Consider the following 24,220-nt stretch of genomic DNA (forward strand, 5'->3'; position numbering starts at 1 on the left):
ATGTCTCAGGACCCAGAGCTGAATATTTGAACTTGCCTTTGTGCTTCATTTAAATATCGCAAGTATCATATTACTGCTCCTTCCATAAAAGTGAAAAGGTTCCTGGGTACATATTGGCCATAAAAGATCCCGGCAAAATTACAGTGGCGTGTCTGATGAAAGCACTATTGCTGAGTCAAAGGGGTATTTTTGTGAAGTTAGTAAGGTAGAATTATTCCCTGTACAAGGTCTTAAGTTTGTAAATTAATGTATATATGTACCTAAAGCATTAATTTATAGATTTTTCCCTGAATGAATACATGCACTGTCTCATAGCTGAGAAGACAGTTACAATCTGCCTTGCAGACACCTGAGAGCAAGAAGGCAGAATCTATGTCACGAAGAATAGGTGAAAGAAGAGCGGATACAAATCTGAAGAATCTTGATCTGGCAATATTTGGAAAATGTATCAGTTTGAAAAGAAAACCAATACAGTCTTTTTAATAACCAAACATGATCAGTTATGTTCATTCAAAACAGGGATCAATACATTTCTGGATATTTAGGGGAACAAGGTATATGGGTTGGAAATAGCACTGAGTTAGAAGATCATTTTTGATCTTGATGATTGGCACAGCAGGCTTTAAGGACCTACTCCTGTTCCTATTTTTTATGTTAAATCTTTTCCCTGTTTTCACCTGTGTCTCTTTAAGCTATTTGAAGATTTTAGAATATGAAGACCTTAATCATGCATACTACAGGCAGAAGATGTCGAAGAGCTTATATTTGTTTCCATTTGTATGCTTCCAAATAAGCCATAATCACATATTTATCACAGCACAGGAGGAGGTTATTTGGTCCGTGAGGTCAATTCCAGCTCCCAACACAGCAGTTCCAACAGTCCAATTCCCATTTCATTTTCTCCTTGTAGCACCGCAACTTGTTCTGACAGAATGGCTTCCGTCACAAGGTGATTATTAAAGACATCCTGGTGTGAATGCTGAATCACCAGGAGTGAGGAGAGAGATGGGGATGCAAGTGGGAGGATGGAGGGAGGAGGGAAGCAGGGATGGGAGAGAGATGGAGGAGCAACCATGGAGGGAGAGAAAATGGAAGGGAAGATGTGGAATTGGAGGAAGGGGATGGAGATGAGTGGAGATGAAGGGGAAGAGGCAGGTGCTGAAGGATCAGATGGAAGGAATGGGTGCAAGATGATAGAGAATAGATGGGGAAGTGTTAAGTATGGGGAGATTGGGGTACAGAAAGGATGGGTTGGGGGAAGGATGGATGGGGGAATTGAGGTTAGGTACATGGAATGACAGGGTTAGGATTAGGATGACGATAAAATGGTATTGAGGGGAAAAAGATGGTGGATGGGGTTGGATCAAAAGGATTGGTGACGTGGATAACAGGAGGGGGTTAGTAGGGATGTATGGTGGATCACAGAAGGGGAGGGGACAGCATGAGGAAGGAAGGATAGGAATAGGGGAATGATCAGGAGGGGGAATAGACAAGTATGGGGAAGATGAGAGGGAAGGGAATAAGGTGGGAGGGGTTTCAGGGAGGGTGATTGAGGAATGTCCGGGAGTGGGAGTAGAATATGAGGAGGGGTTGAGGTGGCTGGGCCTGAGAGCACAGTGGAAGATGAAAGGGAATTGAGGCCCTCCTCTGTACAGATAGAGACTGAGTATGGCCACTGCCTGGGCGCCAGGTGAGACAAGGGGAGGGGAAGAACTCGGGACAGGAAGACGCTCTGGGCCTGCGCTCCCAGCGGGCGAGAATGACTAGGCTCGGGGGCGTGTCCAGGCGCGGAGCTCGGGGGCGGGTCCAGGCGCGGAGCTCGGGGGCGTGTCCAGGCGCGGAGCTCGGGGGGCGGGTCCAGGCGCGGAGCTCGGGGGGCGGGTCCAGGCGCGGAGCTCGGGGCCGGGTCCAGGCGCGGAGCTCGGGGGGCGCGTCCAGGCGCGGAGCTCGGGGGGCGGGTCCAGGCGCGGAGCTCGGGGGGCGGGTCCAGGCGCGGAGCTCGGGGGCGTGTCCAGGCCCGGAGCTCCGCGGGAGGGGTAGTTTTCCCTTCATTGCCTGTGGCCGTTGCGGCGCAGCTCTGGTGCATCATGCGGGACCTGAGTGAGCAGATCCCGCTCATCGTGGAGCACCTGCTGGACGAGGACTTCCTGGAGACGGACGGCACCGACCCAGGTAGGAGCGGCCCGCGGCCTGTTCCGGGGCTTGGCGGCAAGGGCGTCAGTTTTGGCGCCCGAAGCCGGTCGCCCTTTGAGCGGCCTCCGTCGCCGGGGGGGGGGGGCGAGGAGAAGGTGAGGGGGTGGGGGGAAGAGGCTGAGGCGGGTGGGGAGGTGTCGACAGACCTGGGAACGTGGAGGAAGGGGAGGATGGATGGAGCAGGAGGCTTGAAGGCTGTGTTGCCCACCTAGTATTGGGTTAAAAAAACCTTTGGGGTCAGGGAGGAAATTGGAGAGGGAGAGAATGAATCCAATTGTCATAAGATTAATGGCAGCAGGAATTGGCCATTCGCCCTCCCCTTACCATTCATTGCAATCACTTTTTAAACTTCCCATCACTTCCCTGCACTGTGGATTCCCCAGAAGCCAGTCCAGATTCCCTTGGTGTTAATTGGGTGGATAAGAATGGAACCAAACAAAGGCTGTCTTTATTTTAATCTCCAACGCTTTCCTGCATGAACCACGTATTCCTTCGTTTCCCTTAATAACCAGAAGTCTATCAAGATCTGTCTGAGTATGCTCAGTGACTGAATCTGCACAACCCTTGGGTAGAGAATTATAAACACCATTTAAGTGAAGGAATTTCTTCTAAGTCCTGAATGGTTGATCCTTTGTTTTGATATACTCTGGATACTTCAGTTAAGGGAAATATCATTCTTACATCTGCTAAATTCGCTGGAGTCCAGGTGCCGTCCACCAACACTCTCCTTCCTGAACAAAGCCCTCATTCCAGGAATTGATCCATTGAATCTCAGATTGCACACTTACAGAAGTATCTACTTCCTTGAGTAGGGACACCAGAGCTGTACAGGTGTGGCTTCACCAGCACCCTTTATAATTCCAGTAAGACCTCTTGTTCACAAATCCATTTGCAATAAAGACTAAGGTATTGTATGCCTTCCTAATTTCTTTATGTACTTGCATGTTAACCTTCAGTGATTGATGCATGTGGATTGATACATTGATCCTTCTGAATATCAACACCTTTAAACCTCTCACCATTTAAAAATACTCTGCCTTTTTTTTGTACATTATATTCCCTCTGCCATGTCCTTGTCACTGTTCATCTGTATCCTCCTTGCAACCCACACTGGAACCCAGCTGTGCATATCAACAAAGTTTTTATGTATCATGGATATCATTGACATAGGTTGTGTGCACCTGAAGTTCCAGCAGTCATCTTTGACAAATGACTAGTCACAGTTTTCCATCTGAAAATGATTCATTTTTTCCTCCTGTTTTCTGTTCTTTAACCAATCTCAATCTGTGCCAGTATATTACCCTTAATGTGCTGTAATTATATTATATATGTGAAACCTTAACATCCTAAAACCACACATCCACTGGTTTCCTCCTATCTTTTCTGCTTCTTACAGCTTCAAATGAGATGATGGGTTTGTCACCCATTCATAAATCCTACAATTGCTGCAGTTCATGCTGGTAGTAATAATGTTGACGGGAAGAGGTTCTTATGTGGAGGGCTTGGGAATTGTGGGGTGGGAAGGCTTCAGATAAATCCAATTGAAATTCCCATTTATTGCTGCCTTAATATTTTGTACTTCTCTGTAACATGTCTATTTATTTGCTCTTCCATCTTCCTCTGAATGCTTGGCACCCTGTGGTACATTCCTATCAATGTGAATGTCCCTTTACTATTCCTAATTTTAAGCCCATATGGTAGCCTTTGTTGATATTTCCAGTATATTATCCAACTGCACAGCTGTAATTCCTTAACCAATGTCACTTCTTATTTTGCCTTTGGTTGCAGTGTTTTTAAATGAGATAAACAAAGAATATTCATTTTTCATTCCTGCCAACCTTTAAGCTATGTTTCAGTAATGACTGTACTATGCTGCTCCCTGATACTTCTCTGTTCCCATAGTTTATTCCCTTAACCCCCCCCCCTCCCCCCGGATTCCTTGAACAGTGAAGCTCTGCCAAAGAAAAATCTTTTCCAGAGCCTTTGTTTCCATTGCCTTCCAAACTCATTTATTAAACCCCAAACTTCCAGACCAAATTTTGCCCTTCTCACTTTTTAATTTGCTTTGTGTTCTCTTTCCCTGGCTAGTTTAGGCCCTGATGAGATGTAATCAGTCTGATTTCTACAGGTCCCAATTCCACAGAACTGATCCTGGTATTTGGATTTTAAATTCAAGGGTGTGGCAATAGAGCAATAGCAAATGTTTAAAGAAGTATGTCATAATTATTAACAGGGAGGACATCTGTGTGAGCCTAACTAAAGGAACTAAGAGCAGTATTAGAATGAAAGAAAAGGCTGAACTCTTTTGTTAACAACATTGGCAGGCTTGAAGATTGGAAAAATTTTAGATACGAGCAAAGGATGACAAAAAAAATAAAAGGGAGCGAATGAAATGAGAAGCTAGTAATAAAAATGTGACACTAGGAGGAAATAAACCATGGATGCAGGAGTTTCCATAAGTATACAAAAACACAGCTAAAGTAAGTATTGATTCCCTAGAAGCCAAGTCAGAATTAATAGTGAGGAATGAGGAGATGGCAGGGATGTGAAATAAATATTGTTTCTACAAAGCAACAAGTACCAATCAAAAATAATATGAAATTAGAGGCACATATTGTAAGGCCGTTGAGAGCTTGTGTTATAAGAGATCTGGGTCACATAAGAAACAAAGTTAGCATGCGGGTGCAGCAAGTAGTTTGGAAGGCATTGGGATGTTGGCCCTTATTACAAGAGGAATGGAATGCATAAGCAGAGAGGTTTTGGTGCAGCAGTACAATAATTTGGTGAAATTGTTGGTATCCTTATTTAAAGAAGGAAATGATTGCCTTTGGAAAATTTTCACTACATCAATTCTAGGTTATCTTGTGGGGAAGCCTATGAGCCTGCATCCTTCAGGAGTTTAGAAAAATAAGAAATGGTCTTGCTGAACAAGTAAGATCCTGAAGGTAAAAGCAAAAAGAACTTTAGATGGTGCAGATCTGAAATAACAACAGAAGATGGAAAAACCAAGATCAGGCAGCATCTGTGGAGAGGGAAGCAGAACTGTTTTTCTCTCTGTTTACAGATCCTGCCTGGTCTAAGCGTTTCCAGAATTTCCTGCTTTTCTTTAACATCCGGTGGGATCTTGAAAGGTCAATATTGAGAGGATAATTTCTCTCTGGGGGATTTTGAACTGGGGAGATAGTCTCAGGATAAGGTGCTGTCTCTTTAAAATGGAGATGAAGAAGAGCTTTTTTTTTCAAAAGGCTGTGAATCCTCAATTTTCTACCTGCTACATTGAAGGCCAGGATAGATAGACTTCTAGATTTTAGGGAAATGAAGGAATTATGGGAGCCAGGCAAGTAAGTGGAAATAATCCAGTGTTGATCGTGTCAAATGGTGTAGTAGGCCCAAGGGGCCAAATGGCCTGCTGCTATTTCTTGTGTCCTTATTGTGTCCTGCGTATGTGGGTAGGAACAATTGCAGAAGTCCCTGCCTGGGGATCAGTAGGTTGTAGTTTCACAACTTGAACAGAGAAAAGTTCTGATTCGTGCTGCCATTCTCACCTTCAAGAGGAAGTTTGTTATGCTCCACGTTGAAGCAATGAAGTTCTTCAGATGCTACCCCTCAAGTTTGAGTTAGACTACAAAATGGAACATATAGTTACTTAATGTTGTGCTTCTCTGAGCAGCTCCCTCCTTCCTTTGCACAACGGGCCTGCGAGACTTCATTGTTTTCACTTGCAGAGATGCCATGTGGATGTTTACACTGTGTTAGTGATCCCTCATGATTTTATATTCTATAAGATCACATCCCAGTCTCCTGTGCTCTAAGGAATAAAGTCCTAGCTTGTCCAACCTCTCCCTATAACTCAGTCCCTCAAGTCCTGGCAGCATCCTTGTAAATCTTTTCTGCACTCTTTCCAGTTTAATGACATCTTTCCTATAGCAGGGCGACCAAAACTGAACACAATACTTCCAAGTGTGGCCTCGCCAGCATCCTGTACAATTGCAGCATGGCCTCCCAACTTTAATACTCAATGCCCTGACTTATGAAGGCCAGTGGGCCAAAAGCCGCTTTCACCACCCCAACTACCTGTGATTCCACTTTCAATGAACCATGTACTTGTACTCCAAGGTCCCTCTGTTCTACAACACTCCCCAGGGCCCTGCCGTTCACTGAAAATCCTGGATTTGACTTTCCAAAATGCAACACCTCGCACTTATCCAAATTAAACTCCATTTGCCATTCCTCGGCCCACTTACTCTGCAGATCAAGATTCCCTTGTAAATTTTGATAAACTTCTTCATTGTCCACTATACCACCTATTTTAATGTCATCTGCAAACTTACTAACCATGCCTTGTACATCCTTATCCAAATAGTTGATAATAGATGACAAACAACAATGGGCCCAGCACCAACCCCTGAGCCACACCACTAGTCACGGGCCTCCAGTCTGAGAAAGGACCTTCCACCATGACCCTCTGCTTTCTACCATCAAGCCAATTGTGTATCCAATTAACCAGCTCTCCCTGGATTCCATGTGATCTAACCTTCCAGAGCCTATCACATGGAACCTTATCAAAGGCCTCACTGAGGTCCATGTAAACCATGCCTACTGCCCTGCCTTCATCAACTTTCTTGATCGCCTCATCAAAAAAAAACTCTGTTCATGAGACATGATCTCCCATGCACAAAGCCATGCTGACTACCCCTCATCAACCCCTGTCTTTCCAGATGTACGTATATCTTATCCCTCAGAATCCTCTCCAGTAACTTGCCTACCACAGATGTTAGATTTACTGGCCTATAGTTCCCAGATTTTTCTTTACCGCCCTGCTTAAATAAATGCATAGAATTTGCTACCCTCCAGTTTACCGACACCTCACCCATGGGATCATGCAAATATCTCAGCCAGGGCTCCTGCAATTTCTCTTCTAGATTGCCACAGTGCTCTTGGATATACCTGGTCAGGCCCTGGAGATTTTTCTACCTTCATACCTTTTAAGATATCCAGCACCTCCTCTACTGTAATGCGGACTATCCCTAAGACCTCCCCATTTACCTAGTTCCGAAGTTGTCTTGAATTTCTCTATGGTAGAAAGAGGAGAAATATTCATTAAGGACCTTGCCCATCTCCTGCAGCTTCACACAAAGGTGTCTTTTTGGTCTTTCAGGGGACTTATTCTCTCTCTAGTTATTCTTTTTCCCTTAATACAGTATACATAAAATTTATTTAGATTTTCCTTAATCTTCTCTGCCAAAGTTATCTCGTGCCTCCTTTTTGCCCTCCTGATTTCCTCCTTGAGTACACTCCTGAATCCCTTGGATTCCTCCAGGGATTCGCTTGATCCCAGCTGCCTGTACCTGACCCACGCCTCCTTTTTACTGGCCAGGCCCTCAATATCCCTCGTCATCCGGGGTTCTCTTCACTCTAACAGGAACATGCAGACCTTGAGCTCTCACCATCTCACCTCCCACTTGCCTGTGGTCTCTTGGCCCGCAACAGCCTACTCCAATCAACCTTTGCAAGCTCCTGTCTCATACTTACAAAATTTGCCTTGCCCCAATTTAGAACTTGAACCTGTGGATCAGTTCTGTCCCTCTCCACAACTATTGTAAAACTAATAGAATTATGGTCACTGGTCCCAAAGTGCTCCCCCACTGTCACCTCAGTTATCTGCTCTGCCCTTTTACCCAAGAGTACGTTGAGCTTTGCCCTCGCCCTAGTAGGGCCCTCCATTTATTGCCCAAAGAAAGTTTCCTCAAGCACTTAACAAATTCCACCCCATCTAAGCCCTTAACAGTATGGTGGTCCTAGTCGAGTTAGGAAAGTTAGAATCCCCTACTATGACAACCCTATTCTTACAACTCTGCTTAATCTCCCTGCATATTTATTCTTCTAGTCCCCGTTGACTATTTGAGGGCCTATAATACAATCTGAACAATGTGATCACCCCCTCCTTATTTCTCAGCTCGACTCATAAAGCCTCACTGGATGACCCTTCGGTAATTTCACCTCTGACATTCCCTTTAATCAAAAAATGCAACTCCCCCCCCCCCCCCCACCCCTTTCCTCTGCCTCTATCCCACCTAAAGCACCTGTACCCCGGAACGTTAAGCTGCCAGTCCTGTCCATCCCTTAGCCATGTTTCCGTAACGGCTATAATGCCCCAGTCCCACGTGGTATCCAAGCTCTAAATTCATCCGCCTTACCTGTCAGACCTGTTGCACTGAACTAAATGCAATTTAATCCAATAGGACTTCCTCACTCTCTGCCACTCTGCTGCCTGTCATGCCTATTCAACTTGCTGTCACTGACTTCTGCATCACGTTCCAGCCTCTCATTTGCCTCCCTGATGCTTGGAATCCCACCCCCCTCCCGCCAATCTAGTTAAACCCACCCTAGTAGCACCAGCAAATCTGCCTGCCAGGATATTGGACCCCTCCAGTTCAGGTATAACCCGTACGTCTTGTACAGATCACCTCTGCTCCAGAAGAGATCCCAATGGTCCAAAAATTTGAATCCCTGCACCATTTTTTTCAGCTACACATTCATTTGCCATTATCTTCCTATTCTTACCCTCACTAGCACGTGGCACTGGACGTAATCCAGAGATTACCACCCTTGAGGTCCTGCTTTTGAATTTCTTCCATAGCTCCCTATATTCACTGTACAGAACTTCATCCTTTTCTCTACTTATGTCATTTGTGCCAACGTGCATAATGACTTCTGGTTGCTCACCCTCTGCCTTGAGAATGTTCTGTAGCTGCTCCATGACATCCTGGACCCTGGCACCAGGGAGGCAACACACCACTCCAGAGTCCCTTTCGTAGCCACAGAATCTTCTGTCCACCCCCCTAACTATCAAGTCCCCTATCACCAGAGTCCTGTCTGCCTTCACCCTTTCCTGCTGTAGCAGGGACTTCTGCAGTGCTGCCTCAGAGTGATCTTGTTCAACGGGGATACTTAAGCATCACAACTGTACACCACTGCAATCTGTAACCTGATGGCCAGGCGTATCCTGCACTCTACCATCACCATCAAGGCAGAGGGGATCCACCCTAGTTCAATGAGTGCAGAAGGGCATGATGGGAGCAGCACCAATAAAGGGACTGCTTGTGTGCTAAACTGTTCCTTTAAAAACAAAACAATGCCTCAGACAGATAAGCAATGTGTAACCAATGGAACAATGCTCTGAAATCCTGCCTTAGCTAGACATGGATAGTTATGGGAAGTTTAAACCTATTTTGGAGGAGGTTCTAAAATCTTCAACACTAGCAGGGCTTAGGATGTGGCTGCTGAGCATGTGCACTATATTCAGCCAGGAGTGCCAAGTGGACAATCCATCACCACCTTTCTTCTCAGATCCCCTCATCCCACAGAAGTCAGTCTTCAGCCAATTCAGTTTAATATAAGAAGCAGCAAAAGCAGTGAGGCCAGATGACATCCAGCCATAGTACTGCAGACTAGCACTCCAAAACTAGTTGTGCCTCTGGTCGGACTGTTCCAGTAAGGTTACAATAATGGTATCTTTTTGACAATGTGGAAAATTGCTTGGCCCTGTTCCCTAAAAGTCTGGATGAATCCAACCTGTCATCAGCAAAGTGGTGGAAGGCATTGACCATGCTATCAAATGGCACTTACTGACCAATAGCCTGATGTCAAGTTTTGGTTTCCTCAAGCCCAGACCTCCTCATGGCCTTGATCCAAACATGTACCAAAGAACTGAATTCCAGAGCTGAGCTGAGATGAGAGTGACTGCCCATCACATCGAGGGAGCATTTGACTGAATGTGGCATCGAGGAACCCTAGTGAAAATATAGTCAGTGAAATCATGGGGAAATCATCCCAATGCTTGGAGTCTCAGCTTGTACAGGCAAAGATAGTTGTGGCTGTTGGAGGTCAGTCACCCCAGCCTCAGAACATCACAGTAGGAGTTCTTCTCGGCAGTCTCCTAGGTCTAGCCATCTTCAAATGTATTATCAATGGCCTTCCTTCATCTTGAGGTGAGAACTGGAAATGTTTTAAGATTGGGCAATAAATGCTGGCTTTACAAGTGACATCAACATCCTGTTAAACATAGATTTTTTAAACAATTGCCACACGTCACATATGCTCTCAAAACAATATTGAAACTTTGCAGATATCACCTGAGAGTTCTCACTATCACTAGGAATGACGCACTATTCCTTGTGTAGTTATCATAAACCAAAAAAGTAAAACTAAACACAAGCTTTTAAGGCCATGTGGTCTGTGAGAGGAAAAAGCAAATCAGTTCATGAGAAGATGATAAAGTTGCAAGTGAGTTGGAAACCGAGCCAGGCCGATTTCAAGGGAGCACGGAAAATGGAGGCAGGCAAACAGGATGCCAAGCCATCAGGGTTTCTGAACAGTTGGAAAGTGGGTTAACGGAGTTTTACTGTACACACAAGTACAAGACCTGAATCCCATCTGTGCTGCAGGAGTGGCAGCGGCTGAGATCAGTAGGGAGTGCTTCACTGAAGTAGTCATCTTTTCCTTGGGTGAAATGTCATTTGAGAAATTTCAGAATAATTGCTATACTATTTCCCCATGTTTCAATGCTTTTCCGCCTTTGCCTGGAGAACACCACCCACCAGCATTTAAATTAATGTGCAGACCAGGGAGGGAAGACTGATCCCTGGTGTAGGTACTAGTATAAAACAGCTCTAGGGTTTCCTGGATCCTATGGAAAACAATCTTGTGGTGAAATGATCTTGCATTCCTTTGGTCCACTTTCCTTTAGCCACCTGATGGATTCGTTTTCTGTAGTTCATTTGTTCACGTGGTTTAGACGTCACCGACAACACAGGTATTTGTCGTCCATCCCTGATTTCCTCTGATTGGGGAGGCAGTTAAAAGTTGATCACATTGGTGGGTTTGGAGTCACATGAAGACTAAACCAAATAAGGATGGCAGACTTCCTTCTCTGAAGAGCATGAATGAACTAGATGGGTTTTTAACAATAATCCAGTCAATCACTCATAATGATAAATTCAGTTTAAACAAATTGGGCTAAATTTCCCAGCTTCCATGGTGGGGTTCAAATTTCTGTCTCCAGGTTAGGGGTCCAGGCCTTTAATCTAGTATTTTAGTAACTGCGACTGTTAATGGTGTCCACATCAAATGCACTTTCCCAAGATTGCCTTCCACAGCTTACAACCCTGTCTGCTTATGTCTCTTGTCCCATCCATGCATTATGAAGACAGTCACAATTTTTGAGGATTCATATTTACTTATCCTAGTGAATATGTATGATATCTTTCCTGTTGTCTCAAAGTTTTTCCTACAGTGTTGTGCAGAACAGTGCACAGAATTCAGCTGTTGGTTTGATGAAATGTCATCAACCTGAAACACTAGTTATCTTCTCTGCTGTATATACATTGTCTGTTTTATTTCAGAGTTCCATAATCCACACTTGTCAAAGTTGAGTTTATTGTCATGTGCACAAGTACATGTACGCACAGGTGCAATGAAAAACTTACTTGCAGCAGTATCGTGGGCATATCGTATCATATATGCAGCATTCACAAGAAAAACATAAATTAAACTCTTTTTTGCAAGAAAGAACACAATTAGAACAAAGAAAAGATTTACTTTAGTGCAAAGTAGTCATAGTGTTGCTAAACTCTAGTGATTAGGGTTGTGCCAGTTGGTTCGAGAACTGAATGGTTGAAGTAGCTGATCTTGAACCTGGTGGTGTGGGACTTCAGGCTCCTGTACCTCCTGCCCGATGGTAGCTGTGAGAAGATGGCGTGGCCCGGATGGTGGGGATCTTCGATGGTGGATGTTGCCTCCTTGAGGCAGCGCCTCCTGTCAATACTACCGCTGGTATATTTTTGTTTTTTTGCAACTTTTGTATAGATTCATCATCACATCTATCACAGTCATACTGCATGGAAACAGGTCTTTCTGCCCAATGAATCCACACTGACCATCAAACCCTTTCACACTGATACCGTTTTTGTTTATTCTTCACACATTCCCATCGATTTTCCCCACTTTCTACCACACACCCTACACACTTGGGACAATTTACAGTGACCAGTTAATCTAACTTGCACATCTCTGGGATGTGGGAAGAAACTGGAACACCTAGGGAAGATTCCACACACACTACTAACTCACTGCCCCCGTAACACTGTATCAATTCCATATCATTTTCCTTTGGGTCAGTGGTGCCAGTCCTGTCACTGAGTCAAAAGAAAGCTGGATTTGCCCCAACAGGTGAATACTGGAAGATGGGCCTAAAGATTGCTCCATGCCATGTTTTTGACGTTAATGTTGCTTGAGGCACCCTAACATTGTGAAAATTCCACAGACTGAGAACTCTCTTGGGGTACCCAATGTAATATTGTGCTGAAACTGACATTGTTGGTTTCAGTATGGTGGAGCCCATTGATGGTTGCAGATTTTCTCAGATTTCAACATGTTGCACAGCAAGTTTCTGAAGCCAGCTCTTAATAGGGCACATCACAATGCAAGCAATATTCTTCCAGTAGCTAGGGATTGTTGCTAGTGAACGCTGCAACAATGGGACTGAAATGGGAGAGTGCACCAAGGGTGGGGTGGAGGTGGTCGGTCTGGTGAAGAACAGTGCCTGCAGGAACCATGCCTGAGGATCATGGAGAATCTCCATGTAGTCCTGACAGGAGGTTGCTGGGCAATTTTCTTTGAGGACATGAGTGCAGTCAACTAATTACCTCTGAAGTAGAGGTAATTACCTCTGAAGTAGAGGTAATTAGTTGACTTCTCTGAAGTCTACAGTGTAGGCAAATGCCCAACCCTGCTCCTGTGGACGGAAGGACTTCTCTCCTTGACTAAGGAGTTTGGGTGACTTAATGTAACAAAGAGAAGCAAACTGTGAAATGTGGCGGAGAACAGCAGAAGCCTGCAATTATCCCAAGGGAAGGAAGCTGAGTGACCATGAACTTGATCTCCACCTGTAAAGAGGTCCAACATTTGAGGTCATAAATGGTCAGAGAACTCCGACAAGGAATGCAATTTGTGTATTGGCTGTTTAAATAGGGGAAAGGAGTTGGTAAAACCTGGTTGTATGAGAGTTAATCAGAACTGTTCTTTAATCCCACCGGGGAGGTTGAAAATCTCATTGCAAACAAATTTTACCTGTTTTCCTACTGATCTCAAAATTTGGCAAGTTTTGGACTGGGGGGGGGGGGGGGGGGGGAATTTGCTGGGAAGAGCTAAAATCACACCAAAAATGACACAATGAATTCATTTCCTAATGGTCTCAAAGGCACCCAGAAACTTGTGCAAAATTGCTTTAATCCAGATTAACACTATTTTAAACATGTTTGTGGAGATGAATGAACAAATATCTAGCCCATGATCTCTAACTACCAGGTTGATATCCTGTAGAAGTTTGTAAATGAATACATTGCTTTGTGCTTAGTAGGTTGGATTTGGGGTCCTGGTGAGTGGAGACTGGATCTTGGTATTGTGTTGATGTCCATTGGTTGTAGTTGGATCCAAGCAGGTACAGGTGTTCATGTGCTTTGATGTCACCAGCAACATTTATTGTAATTTTCCTCCATGGTAATGGCAGGTAACACATTAAACTTTTTTGCAGTCCCACTAGAGATGATCTGAAGATAAACTCAGTGATGTAGATAACATGATACCATCTCATTACTCTTCTGGAGTGATTGGTTGTCATGGATGAGCCCAAGTTAGTTCCTGACCCAAGTTGCAACACAAAACACTCTTTTATTAGCATGAGTTCCACACATCTGAAATCGATCCTGTTGAGGCCTTGATGAGGAAATGATTTATTCATTTCCAGGTTCATTTCTAATTCATATTGATCCTTTGTGCTTCAGAGGAGGAGGAGATCCTCAAGGTAGCTCAGTGTCTGCGGAAGCTCGGAGATGATTACAATCAAAAGATTCAGCCATATATGAAGAAACTTCAACCCAGGTTACGTGAGCTGGCAAAGGATCAGGTATGTAGAATTTTATTGGAACTACATATAAAACCCTCGTAGATGTATAAAACTTAATGTGTTACATAATCCAAAATGAGCAGCCAATATCTCAGTTTAGTCATAACATAATGCTTGCTAGCATTAACAACGCTTTTCTTCATGACTGAATAATACAGACCAACTCAAAACAAACCTGACCGAGAGTTTGTCAATTACATAGGCTCTGTCACTACTTGTGAGTTAACAACTCAGTGGAGGAAAATAATCTGAAAAGAGTATCTTGATGTTTAAGACATAAAGTTGGTGCTATAATCCAATAATGTGCTACATAAAGTAACTTTGACATTCCTTTAAATACTTTTATGTCATGCTCTGTAATTAATAGATTTAATAGTGATATTTGACTTTTCAAAGACACATCGTCCCTGAATCTGGCTTGTAAAGCCTTAGGAATTTTGTAAGTTTCTATGAGATATAGGTTTTCTGTAGGTGTTCTATGTTCTATATCCTCCTCATTCTTCCAAATTTCAGAGATTGCAGAAAAAATAAACAAGCAGAATTGTTGGAAACAGGTCAGGCAGTGCATGTGAAAAAGAAACAGTTGATGTTTCAGGTCAAAAAACCCTACATCCAAACAAAGAATACAGCCCCGGTCTGTTGCGCCCCTTTTCATTCTGCAAACCCACCATCCCTGAAACAAGTCTAGTGAACCTAGGATGTCATTATAGGAATTCTTCATGAGTGTCCTGGGCACAACCAACCTTAACTTCTTCATCAATGACCTTTCTTCCATCACAAAGTCAGTAACGGAGATGTTCTCTGATTGCACTATGTTCAGTTTCGTTCACAAATTCTCAGAAAATGAAGTAGTCCATTCCAGCATGCAGGATGACCCAGAAAGCATTTGGGCATGGGCTGATAAGTAGCAAATAACATTCATGTCACAGAGCGTAATGACCATCTCCAACAAGAGAGGCCAATCACCTACACTCGACATTCGATGGCATTGACCAGAAACTCAATATCAAAACTACAAGAGCAGACCACAGGCTGGGTATCCTGTGGCAAGTGTCTCTTCTCCTGAACTCCAAAGCCTTTCCATCATCTACAAGACACAAGGCAGAAGCGTAAAGGAATACTTTCCACTTGCCAGGATGAGTGCAGCCCCAACATCACTCAACAAGTGTTGATACATCGTCAAGCAGATGCATAGGAAACCCACCTGCAAGTTCACCATTTAAGTCTCTCTCATACCTGAACTGGAAACCTACATCACTGGGGCTAAATCCTGGAGCTCCCTTTTGAATGGCACTGTGAGAGTACCTTCACTGAGTGGACTACAGTAGTTCAGGAAAAAAAAACTTGCCTCCACTTTCTCAAGGATAATTAGTTTGAATAAATAAATATTGGTCTCTTGATGCCAAGGTCCCAAAGACAATATATAAAAAGCAGACCGACCCTCCAATCATACCTAATTTTTCATCCTTTCCTTTCTTTCTTTAAGCAAAATTCACTCGTGAGACGTACTGCTGCAACTCTTTTCCTCACAGAGAACCTACACCTATTCAGCTTCTCATCCTTGCAGGCAGTGTACCCTATTTTGACTCCCAATCCTTCTTGAGATGCATTTTTGATCTCCAGTCCTTCTAATGCGGGCACCCTCATTCATCGCTCTATATTTGTATTCCTCTCCCTTCCTCATCCTAGCTCCAGCTGACGCGGCTCACCCCCAATTCAAGTTGGCAGTTTTTTCTCCCATTCCCCAGGTAATAGTGATGCCCTTATTCTTCCTGACTGAAACCCTAGCACCCAGTTTCTATCAATACAAGTAAGGTAACATTATTAGTAATATTTTAAAGATTAGTTAATGACTAGGAGTCTCCAAATGCAGTGTATCTGTTGCTGGATGAGATGGAAGGTGTGAAGAGATATCACTCCTTTGCCTTGTACTCAAGGGCAAGTAGTTTGTTGCTACTAATATAGTAACGTTTCATGATCTTCAGGACTTGTGCAAGATTATGGAACTGGGTTTGCAAACTGCTTATACTATATGGTTTCAGCACGTTATTCCATTCAGTGGAGTGAGGTGGAAGAGAATTGGTCTGTTCTAATGATGGAGGATGAAAGAAAGTATGAAAATTTAAAAAAAAATGCAGTTGTTGGAATAAAAGTAAAATGCTGGAAAAGCTCATTAGTTCAGGCAACATTTGTGGAAAGAGAAACATTGCTATTTGCCACAATGTTGGTGAAAATTTTTGATTTAACATTACAAGAATATTCTAAGTTTGTAAAGTACGATACGGGCAATACAAGAAAAACCCAAGTGCTGCAGTTCCATAATTCCATCATTCTCTTTTGGTTTCTCTCTCACTTGCTCTTATTCTCTTCTGTTCCTTCATACTCAGGAAGAACAATACTTCACAGCCCCTCAAATTTACTTATGAGGAAATCAACATTTAAAATACAACAGGAAAAAATAAATGAGTATTAGAAGTCACGAGTCAAAAAGCACCCAGTAAAATGCAGTGCATGACTAAAATAAAGACAACTATCAGAAATAGAATAGCTGCTGAAAGGGGAAGAAATGACTCTAAATATCTCTGCAACATTGGCATGCAATTAACTGGGCTGAGTTGCATTTTTTTGTTTTGTAACACTTTTTATTTAAAAAAAAATGTAATGTTCTTTCAAGGCTTCTGATGTGTTTTCGGGGATGGTGACTGAGCTGTGCAGCGCCCCTGAACTGCAGACACATTTGCAACAGTTGGGTCCTGAGATGAGCCTCCTTGGAATTGCTGTCGTTCTGGGAATGAATATTTCTAAGGAAGTGCCTGACCTGCTTCCTACAGTCAAGGTTGCAATGACGACCTTTATCAATACAAGGCTGCTGAACTGGATTCAAAGTTCAGGAGGATGGGTAAGCATAATCATAGAACAATACAGCACAATACAGGCCCATCATGTTGTGGTGACCTTTAAACCTCGCCTAAGACTATCTAACCCCTTCCTCCCACATATCCCTCTATTTTAAATTCCTCCATATGCTTATCTAGCAATCTCTTGAATTTGACCAATGTACCTGCCTCCATCACCGCCCCAGGCAGCGCATTCCATGCCCCAACTACTCTGGGTAAAAAAAAACCTCCCTCTGATATCTCCCTTGAACTTCACACCCATTACTTTAAAGCTACGCCCTCTTGTATTGAGCATTGGTGCCCTGGGAAAGAGGCGCTGGCTGTCCACTCTATCTATTCCTCTCCATATTTGTATACCTCTATTGCGTCTCCTCTCATCCTTCTCCTCCTCTCCAAAGAGTAAAGCCCTAGCTCCCTTAGTCTCTCATAATGCATACTCTCTAAACAAGGCAGCATCCTGGTAAATCTCCTCTGCTCCCTTTCCAACGCTTCCACATTACAACAGTGATTGGAGACTCAAGCAGCTGTCTCCCCTCACCCTCCCCTCCTATCTCCATTTTCCTTTTTTTTGCTTGTCTCCATCTACCATCCACCTGCCCGTTTCCCAACTCCTACTCTACCCCTCCCCACCTGACAATCTGCCTGTCATCCTTCACCCATCCCCCTCGATCCACTAATTGCCTCTGTCCCCGTCTCACTCCTTTTTGCTGGCCATCTCCCCTATCCACTCTTAGTCCTGATGCAGATGTTGCTCGACCCACTGAGTTCCTCCAAGCAGATTGTTGTTACAATAGTGATTACATTAAAGGGAAGCTATTTCACTAGAGCAATACAGTACTTCATCTTTTTGTGCTTAAGTTTATATCAGAATACAACCCTGATATCGGCTTTTGTTTAAAGGTTTAGATCCTATTCTAGAAATGAGTACAGGATCTGAGCTGATACCTAATTACTGTTGCTGTGTTTTAAATGCAGACCTCTTTGGTAGACATTAATAGGACTATTCAAGTGAAAACGGGAGCATTTTCCTAAGTGTTTATCCCTTGGCTGATATCACTAAAATATATTATCTTTTATTAGTAATATCTTGTGCACAAACAGGCCGCTGTATTAGAATAAAACATGTCTATTATCCAGGCTACACCAAATGGCCAAGGTCGCTCAACTGCAAACTGATCATTCTGATTGTTTGGAAATAACTTTGGAAATAATTAAATAGCTGTGAAGTGCTTTGGGATGGGTCATCCTACACAACTATTTACCATTGGATAGAATTGATAGCTCACCTGCCATTAATTACAGACGTACCTTCCTCTTGATTAGCGATGAGTTCTGTTATTGTTCTGCTTGGTATGGGCAGGGTGTTGCAGCCATTTAAATGATGTGATTCCTGTCTATGCTGCATTAAATTGTGTTGCATGGCAAGGAGGGAGAAAACGCATCAGCCGTGGTGGTGATTTCAAATGGCTGTCCACTCATCTGCTCCTGGAAAGACTGTGGGATTAACTTGACAATGATGCTCTTGTAACTGAATGTCTATCTGTGTTTGCTTCACCTAAAAAGTGTGGCTGTTTGGATTAGATATTTGGAGGCAATCAGCACCTATAGAGTGTATCACATCAAGAAATGTGGACAAGGGACAGAACGAGAAATAAAGTTGTTCATTTGTAGCTAGTTGGATAAGAAGGCTTTCGAAAGAGCAGAGATTAATATTAGATGTTTGGCAGTTTATGTGGAGATAGGGTAACAATGGCATCAATTTTAGATTATTCTCTTGCTGTAGGCCCATATCAGTGGGATTAATTTTAGATTGATATAGGTCAGTTATCGTTAATGATACAGGGCTGTGGGAATAGAGCAGAATAGCGGGATTAATTTGGAATGGTGCAGGGCTAAAGGGAGGGAGTGGGATAGTGTGTTACATGTGGATTAATAAAGAGCAATATGAAGAGAGCAGAGGGATTAGTGTAATAATAATACAGGGTGATGTGGAGAAAGAATTCTAGACCTAGTCCTTTTGAAGTTGAGGGCACAATTGTTGGTGGTGGAGCAATTAAATTTGGAGGTGTTCAGTAAACCAGAATCTGAGGAATATATACCTCTGAGGTGAAGGCTGGAGTAGATTAGACAGGGAGAATGTAGAAAGGGAGAACCAAGTTTATGCAGGATTTAAAAACGAGAATTAGAATTTTAGCATTGAGATTATGCTTAACCAGGAGCTACAGTAGGTCAGCAAGCACAGGGATTATGTTCTGAAGAGGTTTTGGTGTGAGATACAACGTGATTGACGACAGAGTTATAGAAGGCAGGTGAATATGGGCCAATGGAGGGCATCCAGGGGAACAATGGAATAGTCTAGAGGTAACAGTGGCATGGATTAAAGTTTCAGCAGTAGATGAGCTGAGGAAAAGCAAAGTTGTGGTGTGTACCAGCAAATCTATTTATGGTATGAGGTCCAAAACACAGCTGGTCAATTGTGTCACAGTTGCAAACTCTCTGATTCAGTTTTAGACTTATCAGGAAGTCATTGGCTGGACAAAGACTAAATTTTCAGCCTTTCCAATATTTAGTTGGGGGAAAATTCTGTTCTTCAGTTCCAGGTGGCTAGCAGTTTGATAATTTGGAGATGGTGGAATTTGAGATGTGATGTCTGGTAAAGCTGGACATCACCAGAACATTTGCAGCTGAAACCTTTTTGACTTGATGTAGAGGGAAAGCATTTGGATGAGAAATGGGGATGGGGTGGGGGCAGCAAGGGTAGACCCTTGGGTAACACTAAAATGAATGATTTCTTTACCCGTGCCAGCATCATTGTTGGTAATTTCCAGGGCTAGAAAGCTTCCTGACTGGATAGATGGAATAGAATCTGGTGTGTTCCCATCAAGCTGAATGACAGTGGAGAAAGCATTGTAAGAATATAGTGTGATAAATCACAGCAAAGACTGCAGCTGGGTGGAAAAGAACACAAAGGGATGATTACCTTCACCATTACCACGTAGGATATAATTTTCGACTTCAGTACTGTGTCATAAGCAGAAAGTTGCCTGAAAAGATTCAAACAGGAATTTTGGATGAGATTGGCATCTACTTGGGAGGTGTTTCCTGACTTTGTTCCTGAAAGGCCTGGCTTTAACTTTGAGACTATGTCCCACAATTCCCATTTTGCCAAAGCAATCTGTTTTTTCTTGCCCTGTCAATTCCCCCTGGTATTTTGAAACTGTTGACCAAATCACCCATAAACCCAAATTGCTGGGAAAACACTCCAATTTTAGCCCTTGGGAATCCAGAGAGAGAGAGGATCGCCCAAATCTAAACTAGATAACTTGATGAGAATCTTGGGTGGCCATCTTATTAATCTTCTCTTTTCTTTTCTTTTAGTGGAAGATCTTATGACCTGCGGCCACATATTCTTTGATGGCTGGAAAAAGATTGTTGAAAATAGTTCATTAAAAACACATTCCAAATGCAATTTGACATGGAGCTGGAGCACATTCTACATCCCAAGTGCCATTCCCCTTTCCAGTACATCAGAGTTTACCTCAGAGTAACATGATTGCCGGCATTGTACCAATCGTCCTGATCTTCATGCACTAATGGGGAGTAGGTAGACTAATGAAGATTGTGAGGATTTTGCCCAATTTGAAAGAGTGGTGCTTCCTTTCCCTATATGGAGCAATAATTGCATGATGTACACAACAGCAGGTATAAAACATTCAAGACATCTGCCAAACTGCAATTACTGGCAGTGGGGAAAATTAGTAACTTATCTTTAGCTTCTATTCACATGGAGCTATGGAACAGATCATTTAGCACATTGATGTTTGAACCAGTTCACTAAATCTGGTATAAAGAATAAAGAAAAAATTCTCAAGTGCAGGTTTAAAAATATTTTTTGGAATACTAAGTTAGTTCTCAGGCTCAGATTACCTCCAGACATCAGGTAGTTGGAAAATCCCACAAACTCTTTGGTTTTGGTTGATCAAACATCAGCATCATTTTTGTTTGAATATTGCAGTTCAAAGGACCAGCCACCAAGACTAAAAACAATGATGGGATTAAATCTCTCACTTTTTCATAAACTAATCACTAGTTTAGAAAAAAATGCTGTAGATGCTGGGAATAATCAGCAGTTTGGGTGACATCCATGGAACGAAAAACGAGCAACATTTTGGGTTGATGAATGTTAGGCCTTTCATTTAGGAATGAAAGATCATTGTCCTGAACTTATTGCTGTTTTTGTCCCCACAGATGCTGTCTGAACTGCTGAGTAATCACTATTAAATTTAGCCTGTCAGGGCCAGCAGCTTCCTTAAAACCATCTAACAGCCCTGTTTTCTGATACAGCAATGGGCTTGAGAAGTTATCAGCTTGTCTAAAATAGGAACAAAATCTAATTGTAAATCCATCACTCTGGTATTCATCCAGAGCAGCAACAGGTCACGTTGGCTGGTCCACACCAACTGTTGTGCTAAGGCTCTCCAGTTATTTTTTTTTCTATGACCCATGTGCTTAAAAAGTATTGCACCTTGTGCCTCAGTTTCCACACCCCCAAATTAACATTCTGCTTTTGCTGAATATAGAGTTTATTATCCATCACCTTGTCTCTCAGCACTAATATTAATTACTGTAAACTGCAGTATGCTCTTGGTACATTAGCTAAAAGCCTTTTTTGATGGGAATTTAAAAAGACATCATCAGCCAATCTTTTAGATTAAATTTTTACAAAAACTGTATCTTAAGTGTTAATGTCCAATCTGATTGACATTACTCACTACAGACTCCTGATGTACTGATAAACTAGATACTTTTCCTTAATCTGAATAAGATTAAGGAAATTGCAGCCTGGGACAGCTCTGCTTTCTATGTGCACTTTTTAGTTTTTATGATGATTTTGTCACAATTCAGAAGCATTCTACTTCTTTGAAAGTACAAATAGGAAGGGATTTGTTGAAAATAATATAGTACAGTTTACTGAGCATTTTACACACAATTCAGGACAACTGTTTACTTAGCATCTTTAACAAAATACAATCCTCCTTTAAACCATCTGTACAGATCTATGATTAAGAATGTATTACTGTAAATTAAATTTTATTGTGTACTACCATTGTTAAACTAAAAACTTGGCTTTAATAAAACATAGCTAGATTGTGATTGTGCTCATGTTGCCTACATTGGAACTTTGAAAGGAAATAGTTTTCAATCGGTTTACACAATTCAGACATTAAGTTTATATTATCCATTCATGTATTGGGTGTATTTGCCCTTGCAGGTGGTGGTGAGCCACTGTTCCCATCAGATTGGGATACACAATGCTGGTTAAGTAGAATGTTTCATCACTTTGATTCTGCAATGGTGAAAGAACAGGAGGAAATTTTCAAATCAAGATGGTGTGTCTTGGAGGGAAATTGGAAGTGTTCCCATTTCCCCAACCAATCTTATAGTGAGAACAATTCATGAACTGGTGTTCAAGTCTTGGTGAGTTGTTGCAGCATGTTTTGCAGGGAGTAAACACAACAGCTACATTGTCAGTGATGGAGAGGGTGAAGAACTACTACTTAGACTGCACTCAATCAGGCAAACGGAGCATTTCTGTACACACAGATTGTCCTGTAGGTGATAGAGAAGCCTTCTGACTTGTGGCATGCCCCTCAACATTGCAGAATACTTAGCCCTGCCCTCACAGCTGCAGTGTCAATGTCTGTGGTTCCCCCCCCCCCACCCCCCCCCCCACCATAGTGGTGGGTTCTTTCTTTATCCTCAATTCAGTCTTGTTGATGGATTATAGAATATGGTCCTTCAAGGAATAGTTGGGGTAAATAGAAGCATTTAAGGGAAAGCTAGATAAGCATAAGGTGGGAATGTGAAAAGATTTTAATAGGAATGGAAGGAAAGGAGGTAGTGCTGGCATAGGCCTGTTTAGAATATAATTTAAGACTGCTACATGATTACTGCTGGGCAGATGTTTTTACATCATATCTTGTAACATCACAGATGGTTAGGTAGCTCTTCCCAACTTTTCTGAGATTGCACCACCTTTCTGTTGTGGCTTAAGTTGTTGGACAACGATGGCTGAACCAGGCAGGATAAATGCTCCACAATGTCCTTGTGGGTGCAGATACAACTGAGTGCAAAAAGGTGACAAAGGAGAAATGTGGAGGGATTCCAAAAGAGTGGCTCCCTCCTGTGAAGGGAGCTGACACCGATGAGGAAATTATGTTGGTGCCTTGTATGCAGCCAAGGTGTTTCACAGGTAAATGAAAATCTACATCGTTTTCTACATAATTCTCAACATCTTTACAAAAGCACAAAGATTATGCACTGTTAAATTTCTTCAAATCTATTTTTCTCCTTACAGGTACAAATTACTGTTAAAACAATTGTAAGAAAGGACAGCCACTGGAGAGGGTGTATTATTTGCTCCATTAGTGCACAGGACTGTGAAAAGTCACTTTATATAAATAAGATGCTGCTGCAGTGTTGGAAACATGCACACTACCATCGAATAAAAATAATGTTTCTGTGGTAGTCCTCTCATTAAGGTTGAAAATTTGACCTGATTACAACTATAAATGTTGATCACTGGCAGTGATAAGATACCATGTAGACATTACACTTCACATTTGTACAAGCAGTAAACACGGGTCTTTCCTGCCCTCGATACTCTGCACCCTTTCTTTAGTGGTGACTGATCAGTGATTTGAACAAAATATTCCCACATCAATCTATGTCAAAGGTTTCCAATTCTTACATTTAATCTAGATTCTGGGCTGCAGAACTACTTTTCTGTGCAAACTACTGCTTATTTACGGAAGGATTTACATTTAAGTCCAAATATTGCACTTAGAGACAAACGGCACAACTGAGGGCAAAGATGAAGCATTGCTGACACTCAGAACTTCTTGGCTCCTCTCATTCTTGCTTGGTTCTTCACTTCTCCCGCAGCACGCACACACCAGCATCACAGCGTTGAGTTCCCATTGAAGTTACTATATCCCAGCTGTCAATAACAGGGTCGTAGTACTCGATACTGCTCAGCAAAGAATTTCCATCATACCTGTCGAGAATGAACCAGAGGATTGAGAAGTCCCCTTCTACTGTGTAGGATTCTCTTCATGTGAAAGCAATTCTCTAGCTGGATTCTTCTGCAGCACCACTCAAACCC

At 42.6% G+C, this 24,220-nt stretch overlaps 2 protein-coding genes across 3 annotated transcripts in view; one reads left to right on the forward strand and one right to left on the reverse strand.

The window, feature by feature from the left end:
- The first annotated feature begins 1,668 nt into the window (after window positions 1-1,668).
- Window positions 1,669-22,209, forward strand: LOC127581051 (uncharacterized). Its single transcript, XM_052035110.1, has 5 exons — window positions 1,669-1,690; window positions 1,786-2,172; window positions 14,037-14,158; window positions 16,833-17,057; window positions 20,434-22,209. Exons 1-5 carry the CDS (start codon window positions 1,669-1,671, stop codon window positions 20,446-20,448), a joined length of 771 nt encoding a protein of 256 aa, XP_051891070.1. The 3' UTR covers window positions 20,449-22,209.
- A 572-nt stretch (window positions 22,210-22,781) lies between these two features.
- The window catches only part of klhl12 (kelch-like family member 12), a 52,741-nt gene continuing 51,302 nt past the window's right edge, over window positions 22,782-24,220 (reverse strand). For both annotated transcript variants that reach the window (XM_052034573.1, XM_052034572.1), the window contains exon 13: window positions 22,782-24,112. In XM_052034573.1, the coding sequence (XP_051890533.1) occupies window positions 23,986-24,112 (127 nt within the window). In that variant the 3' untranslated portion in view covers window positions 22,782-23,985. The remainder of the gene's footprint in view (window positions 24,113-24,220) is intronic.

This window comes from Pristis pectinata, chromosome 20 (genome assembly GCF_009764475.1).
Source record: "Pristis pectinata isolate sPriPec2 chromosome 20, sPriPec2.1.pri, whole genome shotgun sequence".
Lineage (NCBI taxonomy): Eukaryota > Metazoa > Chordata > Chondrichthyes > Rhinopristiformes > Pristidae > Pristis > Pristis pectinata.